Here is a 15,428-nt window from a genome sequence, read left to right on the forward strand (position 1 = left end):
AACCAAGCCTGCAGAGTAACTGAGAATACCGGTCCTCAGATAACCATGATGCCCTAAGCTTTAATGCAGCTGGGATAAGCTGAGTCAGCAAGAATGGTGACTTTCTTTGAAAGCTTAATGTTCCAGAGTTAGGTACCAAAGGGAATAAAGAATGGTGACTTTCTTTGAAAGCTTAATGTTCCAGAGTTAGGTACCAAAGGGAATACGTCACATTTTATGCATGTTAACTGGCCCAGATCTGTTACCACCCCTACCCTTAGATTCCCAGAGAGGAGCCAGACAGCCCTTAGAACCAAGTTTAATTTCTCCCCAAGACCTCGAGTCAGGGTTCATTAGAGATATTTATTTTAGTTTCAAAGATTTAAGGCAGAGAAAAGATACATGTAACAGGACTGCAGGCAAGGCTGTTAACTGGGGTTTAGATAGTATAATCCACCCTAGGTTCCACCAGACCCTCACCCAAGGTGATAGGTCCTATTGCTGGGCCACAGTTGAGCATCAGGAGACGATAAAGGAGGGTTCCCCACAACCACCTGAGAGCTGGTAAAGAGAATAAAAGGCTTGGAAGAGGGCAGGATTCTCATAGGTGATTGGCTGAAGGGGAACCTAGCAGCCCTTCCTCCAAGTGCGACTGTGAGGCAGAACCGTGATCAGCTGTTTACATCCCCAACATTTTGAAAACAGGCCCACAGTTCTCTTCACCTGGCCAGGGGGGCGGTGGGCTCAGAAGTTGGCTAACTCAGATATATGAACTACTGTCCTCAGAATGCTCACCTTCACCTCTCCCTGTGGCTCACCTAGACCCAGGGTTGACTGTGCAAAATCATGCTTAGGGAAGGTTCAGTAGAGAAACCTTTGCATCAGTTTCCTGGGTCTTCATCCCAGCCAGTCAATGTCATCATCATCATCATCTCCAAAAAGCGGTGCTGGGGGCGGGCGTCCCTTCATGCTCTGACAAAACAGGAAAGAGTAGTCAGTCCTCACTTGTTCCTGTACCAGATGGACTTCCCACCTGTGTAAGGTGAAGTGAGCCAACATCGGCTCCAACTCCAGGTTGGAAAGGAGGTGGCTGGTTAGGGTTTTACTGAAAAGAATAACTCTGAGGCCAGCAAACCTAGATTTCCACATTAAGCAGAAACAAGCAAGCAGAGAAAGGAGGCAATTTTTAACACAGAGACAAAAGACCAACTTTGTTTAGCTAATTTTGTCATTTATTTGTGAAACACATGGATTGATTTGACAGATTTCTTCTCATGCGGTAACTTACATATTTCGTGTGGGAAAAGAAGGGTTGAAGGGGAGAGATGGGAGTAGGAGAAAAAAACAGAAGTAGATAGAGCAGCTCTAAGGAAAGAGGATGCAGGAGGATGAAGGGCGGAAAGGAAGAATACAATCACATTTGAAAAACCGTTGTGGCCTAAGGTGGCCTGGCTGGCTCTGAACATGGCCTCATCATTTGAGAGACTCAAATTTAGAGGTTTGGCCACATTACCAAGTGGAGAATCCCAAGAACACTGAGCAACAACCTCCCATATCCCTGGTCTTACTGGCTCCTCTCTCACTCCTTCCAACCAGGTAGGGGACGGAGGGGGATTAATGGGCCATGGAAGAGACTCTCCCCGTTTTTCACGACTTGAACTCCTGGCCTTTTTCTTCTGGATTGGCAGGGAACAGGTCCAATGGGGATAGTAGGGACTGACACTAGAGACAGGCACACACTGAGTACCTTCTGCTCTGGGGAGCTACTCTGGCTCAGGATCTGACTTCCCTGGGCAGCCAAAGGGAAAAAAGCGTGATGTAGTCAGAGGTCTCTGGGCTAATCCCATTCCCACCACCGACAAACAGACCTGTACCTCTCTCTGGGCATCAATCAAGTAATCTCTAAATTCTGACAGTACAGGATTTTAATGCAGCACACTGTTGTCCTGTTCCAGCTAAAGCTCTGGCTCTACATGTACCAGTTGTTTAAGTTTGGACAAGCTATATAACCTTGGACATGTTACTTAATCTTCCTGAGCCTCAGTCCTCTTTTCTATAAAATGGGATAAAAGTGCCTACCTCATTGGGTTATAGAGGATTAAATGCAAATGTCTGTGAACTAGTTTTCAGAGCACCCAAGTATTAGAAATTAACTTGATGGTATTAGTATTAATACTAATAATATGCTGCTTATAGTACAATATAGTTGGAATAAAAAAATTCCAACTATATTTAGGGCAGTCACTGGACACTTTCTCCAAAGAAATGCAGGCAAGAAGGAAGGGTTCTTGTACACAGGAGCAGGATCTCAGCTCTGTCACAGCAATTTTATCAAGGTTTGAGCAAAAGACAAAACCTACTCTGGTTGATACGTTAAGGGTAGGGAACTTACCCTCATTCACCTCATATTTCTGACCCTGGGATAGACTGAGCCTGCAGCTGATCTATGTTCTCCACTAACATTTCACTCTAGTGAAATTCCCATCACAGCAGTCAAAATGTCCTAGTGATGGCTAAGGATGCTTGAATTTAGCACAGTGGAGACAGCAGATGCAAGAATCAGGGCTCTGATTCAAGCTCTATCAGCAACTCGCCCTCCTGGCCTTCACTCATAGCTTTGTAAAACAAGGCTATGCCATCGGTACTTAACCCATTTCCAGCCCAGGGGTGTTATGAGGACATGACAAGGAAGCACATTGGAAAGCAGGCTGAGGAAGCAGAAAGTGCTCAGAAACAGGTGGTCCTAGTACGAGTTTGAGGGTTTAGTCCTAGCTCTGTCATTAACTCACTCTGTGGCTTTAGTAAATCATCCTCCTGAGCCTCAGTTTGTCTCTGAATATGATGCCAGATAAGACAATCTCCCAAGTCCTTTCCAATTCTAAAATATAAATAATATCCTAGCCAATCTGAGGAAACCTGAGGCTTCAGCATTATAATGTAGAACTAACTGGCCCAACTTTCTTCACTTAAAATAACAATCATTCCTGCATAGAGAGAGGTTGTGGTCCCTTTTTAAGAATAAAGTGGTATCTGACCATCCCCACTATGCTTACAGAGCTGCCTCCTCCCAGCCCCAAGCCTGCTCCCACAGGGCCCTGCACACAGAGCCCAGGGAGTGGGCCACCAACAGACTCCATTTCTCTTCTCGGAGCCAGTGGGGAAGGGCCCCCAGGTAGCGGAGTGAGGATGTAGCAGTGCCTGGGATCTCCTTACCACCTCATCTTCATCCTCCTCCTCAGACTGCGCTTTGGGCTTTGGAACTTTCAGAGTTGCCCCTTTAAACAGTTCATCTTCTTCATCCTCAGAGAGACTGAAAGAAAAATCAAGTCACAGAAAATGTTGTTCCTACTCCAGGCCACAATGTCCACAGGTTCTGGGGTAAGAATCCAACAGCTGTAACCACCCAGGAATTCCTCCCATCTCCACGTGGGCCTCCTAGCCCTCTTGGCTCCCTCCATAACCTACAGTCAGAGAGATTTTTTAAATTAATAAATCACTCTTCTGCTTAAATCTCTTTAATAGCTTCTCACTGTACTTGAAGTTCAAACTTCTAACAGTGACATGAAATCTCACATGACTTGGCCACTATATAGTTTTCCAACATCAGCTTAATACCCTTCTCCTAATTACCATGCCTTCTTTTAGTTCCTTGATTGTGTCATGTACCCTCCAATCGCAGGCCTTTCCATGTGCTGCTTTCTGCAATATCTTCTTCCCACTCTTGGCATGGAAGTCCCCTTTCCATTCTTCAAGTCTCAGTTTAAATGTTACCTTCTCAGAATCATTCCCTAACTACCCTATCGAAAGTAGAATAACTCCGCCTTTATTCTCTATTATATACTGTTGTTGTTTTTTTTTAGTACTTACTATACTTTTATACTTTTATAAGAGTCCTCATTAGACTGTAAGCTTCTTAACTCAAGAACCAAATCTGCCTTGCCTACTACACGTACCACAGAGCCTTTTACATACTGGGTATCAAAGACATGAATGAATTAGTGAATAAGTGAATTAGTCAGTCAGTCTCTGAGGGATGAGTTACCAGCCCTGGAAAACACAGAGACAACCTCTACATACAACCACCTTGTCCCTGAAACTCTGCTCAAGGGGACATACCTGGAATGCTGAGAGCAGTGCTTGGGTCCAAGTGCTGCTCCTGTAGCTGCAGAACCTGTCTCTGTGCTCGACAGCTCCCTGGAGGGACCAGTGAAGCTAGTGACATCTTCATCATTCTTGAGCTCTGGAGACTGAGGCTCTCCTCCTGGACTTTCGGGCCCGAAGGCCAGTGGGTCCCCCATTTTAGAATCTGAAGTCAGGGACAGTCTAATGGTGCTTTCTTGCTCCTCGACACAGACATTTTCTAATGGGCTGGCAGCAAGTGTCTCCTCACACTCAGAGTCCACCATTATAGGGCCCGGAGGCTTAGGGGGAATTGAAGTCGGGGGCTCCAGAGCTCTTTGGGAGGGGACGCAAGCCACTTCAGGTGGGAAGGAATCATCTTTTATTTCCGAGAGCGTCTCTGCTTCTGCAAGCTCCCCGTCCCTTCTCTGTATATCATCCTGAAGGGCAGAGAGGGCCTGAGGAGGCAATGGGTCAGCTTCCTTGACTACCTGCTCCAACGGCACCATGGGGGACTCCTGCCTCTCCCTACTCAGGGGTGCTTGAGACGGTCCTGGACTGGCCAAGACTGACTGCTCCTGGGAAGGTCTCCGAGGTCGCTCTTCTTCCTCTTCCTCTTCTTCACTGCTGCTCTCTTCCTTTTCTCCCTCATGTTGGTTTAACAGCTGAAGAGTCACCATCTGTGCAAAAGCCAAGGAGGGGGAGATGATCAATGAGAGGAAATCAGCAGGTACCCCTAGTTCTTCGGTTCTTATTAACACAACTGGTCATCTAGTTCAAATGACTTTGCTTCTTCCTCTCATGGGAGGCTGCCCATCTCTGTCCAAATAAGAGTCATTCCAGGCATCTGAATTACTGATGAACAGTATTAAATAATTTTTTATTCATGATTCCTTAGAAGGTACTTAAGCAACAAGATACCCATTTCAATGAAACAATCAACAGCTGACTGACTGTACCTTGATGGTATTCATGATGGTCCCCAGAATGGTCCTGCCATTGTAAGATTCCTCCAGCTCAAACTCTCCTCGCAAGGACTGAAATACCTGGTTCATGATCTTCTTGACCTATGTGAAGATGTGAGGAGAGAAAAACATATCAAAAGGTATGCTGCCAAAATCGAGTGATTAAGGAACGCATCTAAATTCTAGAGAGGGGTTTGGAAGGCTAAAATGAAGCCCCCTTAGAATTGTACAGAGGGACACAGCTGGTCATGAGCTCGGACGTGGAGAGGACAATGTAAAATAATGAGCTGCACTCAGTGGAAGGGCTATCAAGGACAGGTAAACTGTAGCATGTGCACCGAGATTGCTTAAAGACTGTTTGTTGTTGCCTCCCTCCCACTGTGGCCACCACTAGAGCTGCTCTGGGCTACTATGATTGGTAGCTAGCAGATGCTGGGCACGCTCCTCCACTCCAACTCTTCTCCTGCCAAAACCTTGGGATAGGGCTCTTTGGGTTTGCCATCAAAGCGACAGATTCCAAAGGGTTGATTTTTACTTAAGAAAGGCAGGTGGTACATCCTTAAAGTTAGGAAAAAAGCTAGCAAAAATTGACCATATTCTTCCTGAATGCCTGATATGACGTGGTTTGCTTCTTCTTCAAATTACCAGCTTACCTTCTCTGATGGGTCAGTAGCAGTAGCTTCAACCCTAGACATCTGGGACTTGCTTCTGTCCAGGTCCTTGATGTGCTGTTCATTTTGCTCTGTTAGGGCTGTAACTTGGGCCTGGAGAGCTAAACACTGCAAAACGAACACACTATGGCTGTGGGCCCAAGAACCTGAACTACCTACCAGGTGAAAAGTCAGGAAACCCAGAAGGGGAAGCATCCTAAGCATCAAGGGTTAACCTCGCGCAGGTCTGCTGGTGTCTGCACCCTCAACCTCACCCCCAGCTGGCTGGCTGGCTGACTCAGGGTATCTATTTCCCCATCACTCGATCTCAACTCACAACTTCGCCAACACAACTTTCCCAACAAGGTTGTTTGCCTTGTTCCTAATCAGGTTAAGAATACAATGAAAAAAAGGCGGGGTATAATTCTAGTCACGCAGACATATGAACAGTGGACACTAAAAGCAACCTATTCACCTGTAAGATTGCCTTCACCATCTTTGAGTCAAAGATTTTCAACTGGGTATTTTAAGGAAAAAAATTGACCTCCAGATATGGGGACTTTTTTCATACCATGACCCTAAGCCATCTCTCTTAGTTTTTTATGCCAGATGATCCTCCATGCCCATGCTCTATCCTGTCTCAGTGCCTTTTCCCAGGATGTTCTGTTGCCTCTTCACCTAACCAAAGCTACTTGTCCTAGGCTCTGCTCCCCTAGACACTTCCTCTTCTGGGCCTCACAGCACTTAATGTTCATCTTTGTTTCTCTCAGTCTCCCTTTCTTGACTGTGAGATTCTTGAGGGCAGAGTTCTTTGTAAGCCCTTTCCCTAACACAGTGTCTTGCATTCAATAAATACTTGCTTAATAAATGAAGGATCAAATGGTAATGGAAAGCATGTTCCAGAACACTACTGCTGCTTTTTCTTTTACTAAGTCACTCGCCTGTCATCCCAAAGAAGGATGTGAAAGATTACTGTGGAGAGTTGAACAAGTGTAGTTTTGCTTTCAAGCTATTAACATCTTTCAGGTTCAAAAGAACCTATAAGACTCAAACAACCTCCTTGCCTCAAGTTAACAGGGCTACCTAAGCTGTTTGGCTCAGAGAAAACACCTACCTTTTCCTGAAGCTGGAGCAGTTTCTGCTGGTTGGCATCTCTCTGAGCACACACCTCCTGATATTGTTGTAGGTGTTCATCCTTGGCGGAGGCCAACAGATGTTCACATTTTGCTTCCCACTGGGTCTGTAGCTCAGCCTGTACTAGAGACAGCTGCCAAGAAAAAGTAATCGCCATATCCTGGGCGGTCCAGTTGCATGTAGGAAAGCCCATCTTTTATGAGGCAAAACAAATATGCCAACAGCCCAGCTTCTTAGGGAAACACTGTTTGAAAGATCTTGATTACTTTGAAAGTAAATTTTTTTTAAGGCAGATGGAATATATCATTGTTTGTCAGGAATCTAAAAGGTACTCTGACCAAATACAGGTGTGACTGTCTAGATAGGTTCCTAGAGGGCAGGGCCATTATGTAATCATACTTTTCGGAGTCCAAGCCCTAAACTTTATAGGTTCAGAAACTTTTTGTCAAAATTCCCAGAGGTGATCAAATTGAGGGTACCGATTCACTCTAAATGGACATATAAATATGAATTTATGAACTTAGAAGGAGAAAGGTCCCTGTCAAATGAACTACATATCCAGCTGTGTCCTGCCACTGTCCGTGCTTTCCCTGATTACCTAAATAAATCCCTTTTCAAGGGTGATAATGTGTCTCAAAGATGGTGTCTAGTGGTTGAGGACTTTAGACTTAACTGTGTTTGGAACTTTTTTATAAAGACTTTTTATTTATCATGTTTTACTTATATAGTTAAATTTTCATTAAAGTTTAAAAATAGAAAGATTCATCGCCTGATTCCTGGCTCTTCTGTATACATTAGGATTGTGTTCTTCCACCTTTCTCTAAAGTGAGGGCACCAATAATGAGAAATCTCATCATAAAAGATAAGGAAGAAACTAAAAGCTTTTCTGAGTCCTTTGTGACCTGCTTTTATTTTGAAAGTGCTCAGTTTCCCATTACCTGCTCTGCAGCTACTTGGTCTGTGGACACACGAGCTTTCTTCAAAAGCTGTCGAAGTTTGTCCAATTCCTCCTGGTATGACTTGCGAATTCCATCTATCTCCTCCTCAGCCTGACATCGCTCTTGAGCAGACTTCTTTTTTCTTTCTGAGAGGTTCTTAGGAACAAGAGAACCATCATCAGCTCTAGCTGTTTAACAGAGGACAGCAGAGAGAGTGGTAGTGATGGTCAGTGACCTCACTGGGTTCTTACTTCATTTCTGGAAACAATGCATTTTTTAGTTTAATTTTCCCTATATATTTAACACTCTTGGTTACTGGGTGAGAAAAATTGTGACAAGAAGGAAACCAAGAAGGGCTTTATCTACCATTCCATTAAGAGATGGGGAATATCTTTGAACAGTGATAAAGGTACAGGGAAGTGGACACTTTCAACCCTACTAGGAAAGGTAGGAAAATAAATTGGTATACTCTCTTTAGATGGCAATTTGTCAGTCCTGTGAAAATACTTACAAAATATGCATACCCAGAAATTCCACAAATTCTAATTTGTCTTAAGGAAGCAATAAAGCATGTTCATAAAGACTGTGTGTTAGAAGGATGGGTAATGTAGTGGTATCTATAATAATGAAAAACTGAAAATAGCCAAAAAAAACAGAATGAATTTGGTTAAAAAAAAAAAAAACAACTGATAAATTCACTGAAGAAACTAAAATTGTAACCCAAGATTTAGCCCCTAAAAAGGCACTAGGCTAAAAGGGCTTTACTAGAGAGTTTTACTAAAACCTCAGAAAGAATTTGTTATTGTTATATTTTAACTATCCCAGAAAATAGAAATGTTCCACTTTGTTCAATGGGGCCTATATATAATCCTGATATGAAAATTTTAACACAACAAAAGATACTATAAATAAAGTTTAAAAACAACAAACTAGAAAAGTATTTGTGACACCTATGACTGGCAAAAGATTAATACCCTTAATAATATTTACAAATCAAACTAATATTACAATAGGAAAGAGGGCAAAAAGACATTAAAAAGACAATTCACAGAAGAAATATAAATAAGTGTTAAATATATGAAAGCTTTACTACTAACAAAAATACATATTAAAATAAACCAGCATATTTCACCTATCAGACTTATAAAGATTAGAAAAATTGATATATGCAGAGTTAGAAAAAGTATGAAGAAATGCGCTTGCTCACATAGTGCTGGAAGTGTAAGCTAGCACACTCTTATTTTGGATAATCTGGCAATATTTATTTTAAAAATTTCGATGTATAGCATTTCCTCTAATCCAGTAATTCTAATTCAAACAATTCATTTTATGGGAATGCACAAACGATTCTACAAAACTAGTTGTATAGTACAAGGATGTCCAAAGCGGCAATGCTTGAAATAATGAAAAAATGAAAACAGAAATATCCATCGATAGAATAGTTAAATTATGGTACAGTCTCGTAGCAGACTATTATGCAGTAGTTAAAAAAAATGAGAAAGTTCTCATTTTTATTAGTGCACTGTCCACGATACTTTAAAAAAGCATTAAACATGATCCCATTATTGGTAAAAAAAAAAAAATAGTATCAATGTAGCTATCTGTATGTATAAGTGAGTGTGTCTATATGTTTTATACCCACAGAAAACACGGCAGAAGAATAAACATACATCACTTACAGCTGTTACTTCTAATGCATGAGATCGGAAAGGGGAAGAATATACTTTTCTGTCTTATTTGTATTTTGTTACAATGAGCACATCCTATTGTAATCTTTAAAAGAAAAATTAAAATGTTTATTAAATAGTGGTTCCTGACCACTTGGGTTCAACAGAGAAACTTCAGTTGTAGAATTTACCCTTTCCAGAGACTCCTTCTCTGCTCGAAGGTCAGTCAGCTCTTCCTCCAGGGCTGTCGCCTTGAGTTCCAGTTGCCTCCGGCTTTGCTTTTCACTTTTGAATTTGGACTGTGCTTGCTCAGAGGATTCTTGGAGCTCTGAGATGTAACAGGAGAGAGACTTGGCTGCAGAAGCAGAACTGTAGCAAACTATTTGGCATCACAGAAGCTTCTTCAAAGCTGCATTCTGTGATCTCCCAGTCCTACCACACCAGCATCTTCCCCTCACTTCTTTCAGCATCACCACCAGCAGGTTTATCAAGCCATAAACAGACTCCCCCACTAACCTGTATTTACCTCTATATATATGTCACTTTCTACACATACAAAATGGAAAAGTTCCAAGTAGTCAGAGACAATCTCAAAATACATCGCTCTTACAATTCCATTTCAGTCACCATCTCAACACACTGGACAGATCCTTGGTATTGGTCCAGCCCTTTCTCACTGCCTGGGTAAGGTAGTCTCAAGTTCTTTAGTAGCTGGGACATTGTACCAAGAGTTTGCTTTCAAAAAATCCCTTCTCAAATAAAATTATTTGAAATCTTTATTAAAATGTAATGCATCAAAATTTATTTTGTTTGGAAAACTCTTGAGACCCTAATGGCACAAAAGCATAAAAGGTATCTGTATGACATTCAAATCTAAGACTGTCTCTCATGGTTGCCCAGATTATGCTCTAAACAGTGGTCCCCAACCTTTCTGGCATCAGGGATCTGTGCTCCAATGAGAATCTAATGCCTGATGATCTGAAGTGGAGCGGAGGCAGTGATGCTAGCGCTGGGGAGCAGCTGCAAATACAGATGAAATTTTGCTCACTTGCCCACCACTCACCTCCTGCTGTGCAGCCTGGTTCCTAACAGGCCACAAACTAGTACCAGTCCATGGCCCAGGGCTTGGGGACCCCTGCTCTAAAAGAAAAGGGATTTATCTTCAAGGCATCACTTTACTAACTGACATCAGTGTTTTTTAGCTATCAGGCAAGTAAACTTTGCTTCTCCCTGACTCTGCTGCTGCTCCAGCTACACCCCACTCACTGGTCCCATCTGTGCCTTCTACATTTGTCTCTATACACTGAGGTAGATGAATCGACATGCTGGTCTCCCCAGATCTTCTACTCAAGTCACCATGTCTTGAGTACCACCTTTGTACCAGGCATTCAGTTAACACTAATTTGGAGGAAAGAATTTTACAAAGAACTTTACAAGACAACATCCTTATCCTCCAAGGGCTTCCATTCCAGAGGGGAAAGCAGACATAAATAGTGCTGTTCAAAGACAACATGTGATAATGGTCATAATGATGTCAGAGACAAAAGATTTTAAAGGAGACTAAATCTTCTAGAAAAAACTAAGAAAGCTCCTGAAATACGCAGATTTTAGAAAGAAATGGAGGCAAATATATATGATTGTGGGCACGCCAAGTCCAGAGAACAGCATGGATAAAAAGCAAGACAAGTACAGGACATCCTGAAGAGTAGCAGCAGGCAGGCTGGTATGTCCAGAGCCAGGATGAACTGAACAACATAATGGAAAATAAGCCAAGCAGGAGAGGCCTTGAGTGCTGGCTGAAGAGTTGCAATCCATCCTCTAGGAAAGAGGCAACTAGTACAGGAAACACCTCTTTCATACACTTCCACTGTCATGAGTTGGAGGAACACATTAACTCTTCCAGGCCTACTGAAGATATTGAAGGTAACACCTGCCCAAAGTGGAACTGTGGCCACTGATCAACTAAATGGAGAGTCAGTTCTTCTGTTGCCTTTTATGTCAAGCAATAATGTAGGTTTATACTGGTCCACCTTAATTTTTGGCTGAGTCCTTCACAAACTTCATGAGCATTATGCCAAATGCATTGGGAAGAAGGAAACAGTTATATTCTTAAGTATAAATGGTCAAAGTCTCGGCCCGCTCCACCAAGGACATACCTGAGATCTCTGCCTGCAGTTTGGTGAGTTTGGCCCTGAGGAGGTCCGTCTCCTTTAAGCTTTCTGTCAGCTGCATCTGCAGTTCTGTTTCTTTCTTTTGGTGAGCAGTCATTTTCAGTTGCAGATGAGAGACTTGTGCAGTGGCTGCTGCTAACTCTTCTGTCACCTTGGCCTGAATAGTAACAAAGTATGACATCACTTTAAACATGGGTGTACTTTGTCTCTAAGTGATGACCCAACCTCATGTATTCTATGCTGACTGTACTGGTAGGAAGAGAGCTAAGCCTACCTTCAACTTGCATTAAACTAAAACCAAGCCTTCAGAATGTGCAAGGTCTCTGACTCAGGAATTCCCTTGCAGAAATTTGTCCCTAGGAAACACTATGCAAGATTACAAAATTTTGCTACATGGATGTTTAATGCAGCATTATTTATAGCTGCAAAAGAATGGAAAAATAAAATGCTAAAAATGGGCTTGATTAAGCAAATTATGGTACACCTATCTTATATGCAACTATTAAGAATGGTGTTATAAAAGAATACTCAGTGGCACAGGATATAGTCACAGACTATCGTTAAATGTTACTGATCTGATACATGAAAAATGTATTTCTGCCATTTTCTATCTTTTCTACAATAAACTTATTTTTTTAAATAAAAAAGGATATTTTAAAATTTAAACTGAATGTCTTCAATGGCAATCAACTTCTGAGTCTAATTTTTCCACAGTAATACTGTATACTAGTAGTACTATAATGTAAAGATCAGTCTCAGGAGAGTTACTGCTTTGCGAGATTTTGGAAGAAAAGACCTAATAAATAAAAGAAGGAACACTTCAACTTTTTTGACTGTTCAGTGTATTTTAAGTGATGCTCTGTACTAGCCAAACAGGAGCAAAATATTCTCGAGTAACATCTAATGAAATCAAAATGACTACCCGGGAAAACCCTCTAAAGATATTCTGTGTATTAAGGGTGATGACAAAAATGATTAAAAGAATGTCAACAAAAAGGAATGGTGAACAAATGACAAATACCATATTAATTTCACCTCAACTGATGTGCCTCTATAAAAATTAGGAGAAATCAGATGACAAAATACAGTGAATGGTTGCTCTGCTGGTGACTAGCCTTGATTTTTGGATAGCAACGTATTTATGGGGTTGGACCTTCTCCTCTCTACTATTATATTGCTATAACCATGATTCCTCTTATTCTACTATACTTTACATGCATATTTATAGTTGTCTACTTTCTTATTACTTGGCCTTTCTTATGGTGTTCACTGTGTCCACTGCAATTTTAAACTTATTTAAACAATGCTCAGAGAGCTCTGCGTTTATCTGTAGCTCGAGAGTTCACCAATATTAGAGTGAGGACCACTCACACGAGCCCTGCAGCAGCTAAGACCCTTGGAGGGAAAGCAGTGGAATAGATGGTCACTCTCTAACCAAAGGACAAGCAGAGTGAAAGGTCACTCAAAAGCTCTTTTTATCTCAGGAGCTTATACAGAAAGGCCTATTAGAAGCATGAAAGGTAATATTCTCACCCAGACATACACATACATGAATAGAGTAAACAATGAAGGGATGAATAATACATTAAAAATGGTTACCTTTTTTGAGTGGGAAGATGATGGGTGAGTTATATTTTATGCTTGCTTATCTGTATTTTTTAAATTTTCTAGAATGAACAGATGTAACTTTTGTTATGAGAAAAAACTATGTGTGAATACATATATGTATGTGCGTATAATTACAATTTTCTTTTTAAGTAAGGGTTTACAATATCAAGCAAGAAAGGAAAACATCAAAAACCTACATGGTGCATGGAATGGCTCCCTGGTTCCCACCCTGGATCAAATTCTGCTGTTGACATGGAGAGCTGGGAAAAGAAAGCAATGACAGGAAGAACCAAGAATTCAGAAAAACAGATGAAAAAAACATTCAAGTTAGAAGGAGGAAAATAGTACTAAAAAAAGATGGCAATTTGGCAAAGGAAAAAGAACATAGGTATCTGGAAATAAGACCCTAGCCAACTCTTTTACTTTAGCCAGGCCTCAGTTTGCTCTTATAAAGAAGGTTAAACTAAATGACTTCTAACAGCTCTTCCAGTGTTAACCATTATTCCATAGCTTTATGTGGAAATGATAATATTGTCATAGAAAAAAAATAATTTCATTTACCAAATATTCATTGAGTATTTTAACCATAACTCCCTGAGTTGCATCTGAAGGCAAAAAACTGCCTCCAGAAATGAAAGAACCTTGATTACCTCCCTTTAAGAGGAAAGATATCACAGGGAAGACTGTCATGAAAGAAAGTGGATCACAAGAAAAATAGAAAAGGATCAAGCCTTGAAAAGTTTCACTGAAATAAAGGTGACCAAGTGAAGCATGTGGTATTTAGTACCTGACTCATCAAGAACAGTGATAGTCAGCCCAGGATATGTCCTCAAACAGATCTGTGTAAAAGCACAGTGCCTACAACCTAGTAGGTATTTGACAGATGCTATCAGGATCAATGCACCATGCCAGATACTTTTGGAGTTTACCAATATGAAACATTTCAGTGGATTTAGTGGTTGGCAAACTATGATCTGTAGGCCAAACTGATGTGCTGCCTATTTTTTGTAAATTAAATTTTATTGAAACGAACACACACACACACTCTCACTCACTCACTCACTCATTCTGATATTCAACATGAAAAACACACAGTAAACTTACCAAAAACAAAGGTGTCCAGCTGCCACCTCCAGAGGCTGTGGCAAAAGAAATTACTAACAAGAGCAGTGATTCCTATCTGGCTGTGTATGAGAATCAAGGAGATCTTCTTAAAAGTTCAGATTCAGACCTCAGCTAAATATGCTTAATTAGAATCTCAAGGTGAGGCTGAAGAATGTATATCTTTAATCAAGCTCCTCAAGTTATTCAGAGGCAGCCAGACCAGTTTGGGAACCACTGATCTAGAACAAGTTTTAGTAATCATTTTAGACCTGAACTGTGAGACCAAACAATACATCTGGATGCCCTGTGAGGCCTAAGGGTTAAATAAAGAAAGAAAAGAAGGAAAAGACGGAAAGAAAAGAAAAGAGAAAAAAAAAATGAAAGAAAGAAAGAAAAAGAGGAAGGAAGGAAGGAAGAAGGAAGGAAGGAAGGAAGGAAAGAAGGAAGGAAAGTAAAGGAAGGAGAAACAGCAAAAAGTGGAGAGTGGTGAAGCGACTCCAGTACTGTTTAATGATACCACTGTCACAGGCTACTGAACTTGATCTAGACCTTAGGAGTCAGTCACAATAAACAAGAGATGGTGAAAAGTAGTAATGGAAAAGAATCAGAGTCAGGACTGGACAGGGCTGTGCAGGGCAAGGCATTGCTTATCTGAGGATAAGGGATCAAAGATATTACTTGCCCGGATACTATGGCTAAGAGAACACAAAAAATAATAGCATGAGACATAAGTAAGGAACCCTCATTGTTATCAAAATTTGAGAAAGTGAGTAAACTCCACAGGTTATAAAATGCATTCTATCCAAATTTTCAAGTTTTTAAGAAAAATTCAAATATAAAATATAAACTATTTCTCAAACCTCTGAGAAAATAGCAGAAGAAAGAGTTAAGAGCTCCCAGCTGAGAAGTGGGAGCCCAAACAAGAAGGAATCCACTCCAGGTAAAGTACCACTGGAGCAAGGAAAGGAGGATGGGCTTGAGAATCAGTCAATCCCAAGCCAAGACCCACTAGAGTCTTCCATATAGCTACTCCAAGAAAAGGTCGAAATTCCTAATTCTGAACTGACTGAGGTTCAAGGGCAATGCTTCAAAA

General features: G+C 41.2%; 1 protein-coding gene across 1 annotated transcript in view; it reads right to left on the minus strand.

Moving 5' to 3' along the window:
* Positions 1-322: 322 nt before the first annotated feature.
* Positions 323-15,428, minus strand: part of FKBP15 (FK506 binding protein 15) — a 51,268-nt gene continuing 36,162 nt past the window's right edge. Inside the window, exons 18-26 of the mRNA XM_023531041.1 lie at positions 11,609-11,780; positions 9,644-9,780; positions 7,786-7,941; positions 6,828-6,980; positions 5,717-5,842; positions 5,058-5,165; positions 4,096-4,778; positions 3,193-3,289; positions 323-951 (exon numbers count right to left, since the gene is read on the minus strand). Coding sequence (XP_023386809.1) covers positions 877-951; positions 3,193-3,289; positions 4,096-4,778; positions 5,058-5,165; positions 5,717-5,842; positions 6,828-6,980; positions 7,786-7,941; positions 9,644-9,780; positions 11,609-11,780 — 1,707 coding nt within the window. The 3' untranslated portion in view covers positions 323-876. The remainder of the gene's footprint in view (positions 952-3,192; positions 3,290-4,095; positions 4,779-5,057; positions 5,166-5,716; positions 5,843-6,827; positions 6,981-7,785; positions 7,942-9,643; positions 9,781-11,608; positions 11,781-15,428) is intronic.

This window comes from Pteropus vampyrus, unplaced genomic scaffold, assembly GCF_000151845.1.
Source record: "Pteropus vampyrus isolate Shadow unplaced genomic scaffold, Pvam_2.0 Scaffold61, whole genome shotgun sequence".
In the NCBI taxonomy this organism is placed as follows: Eukaryota; Metazoa; Chordata; class Mammalia; order Chiroptera; family Pteropodidae; genus Pteropus; species Pteropus vampyrus.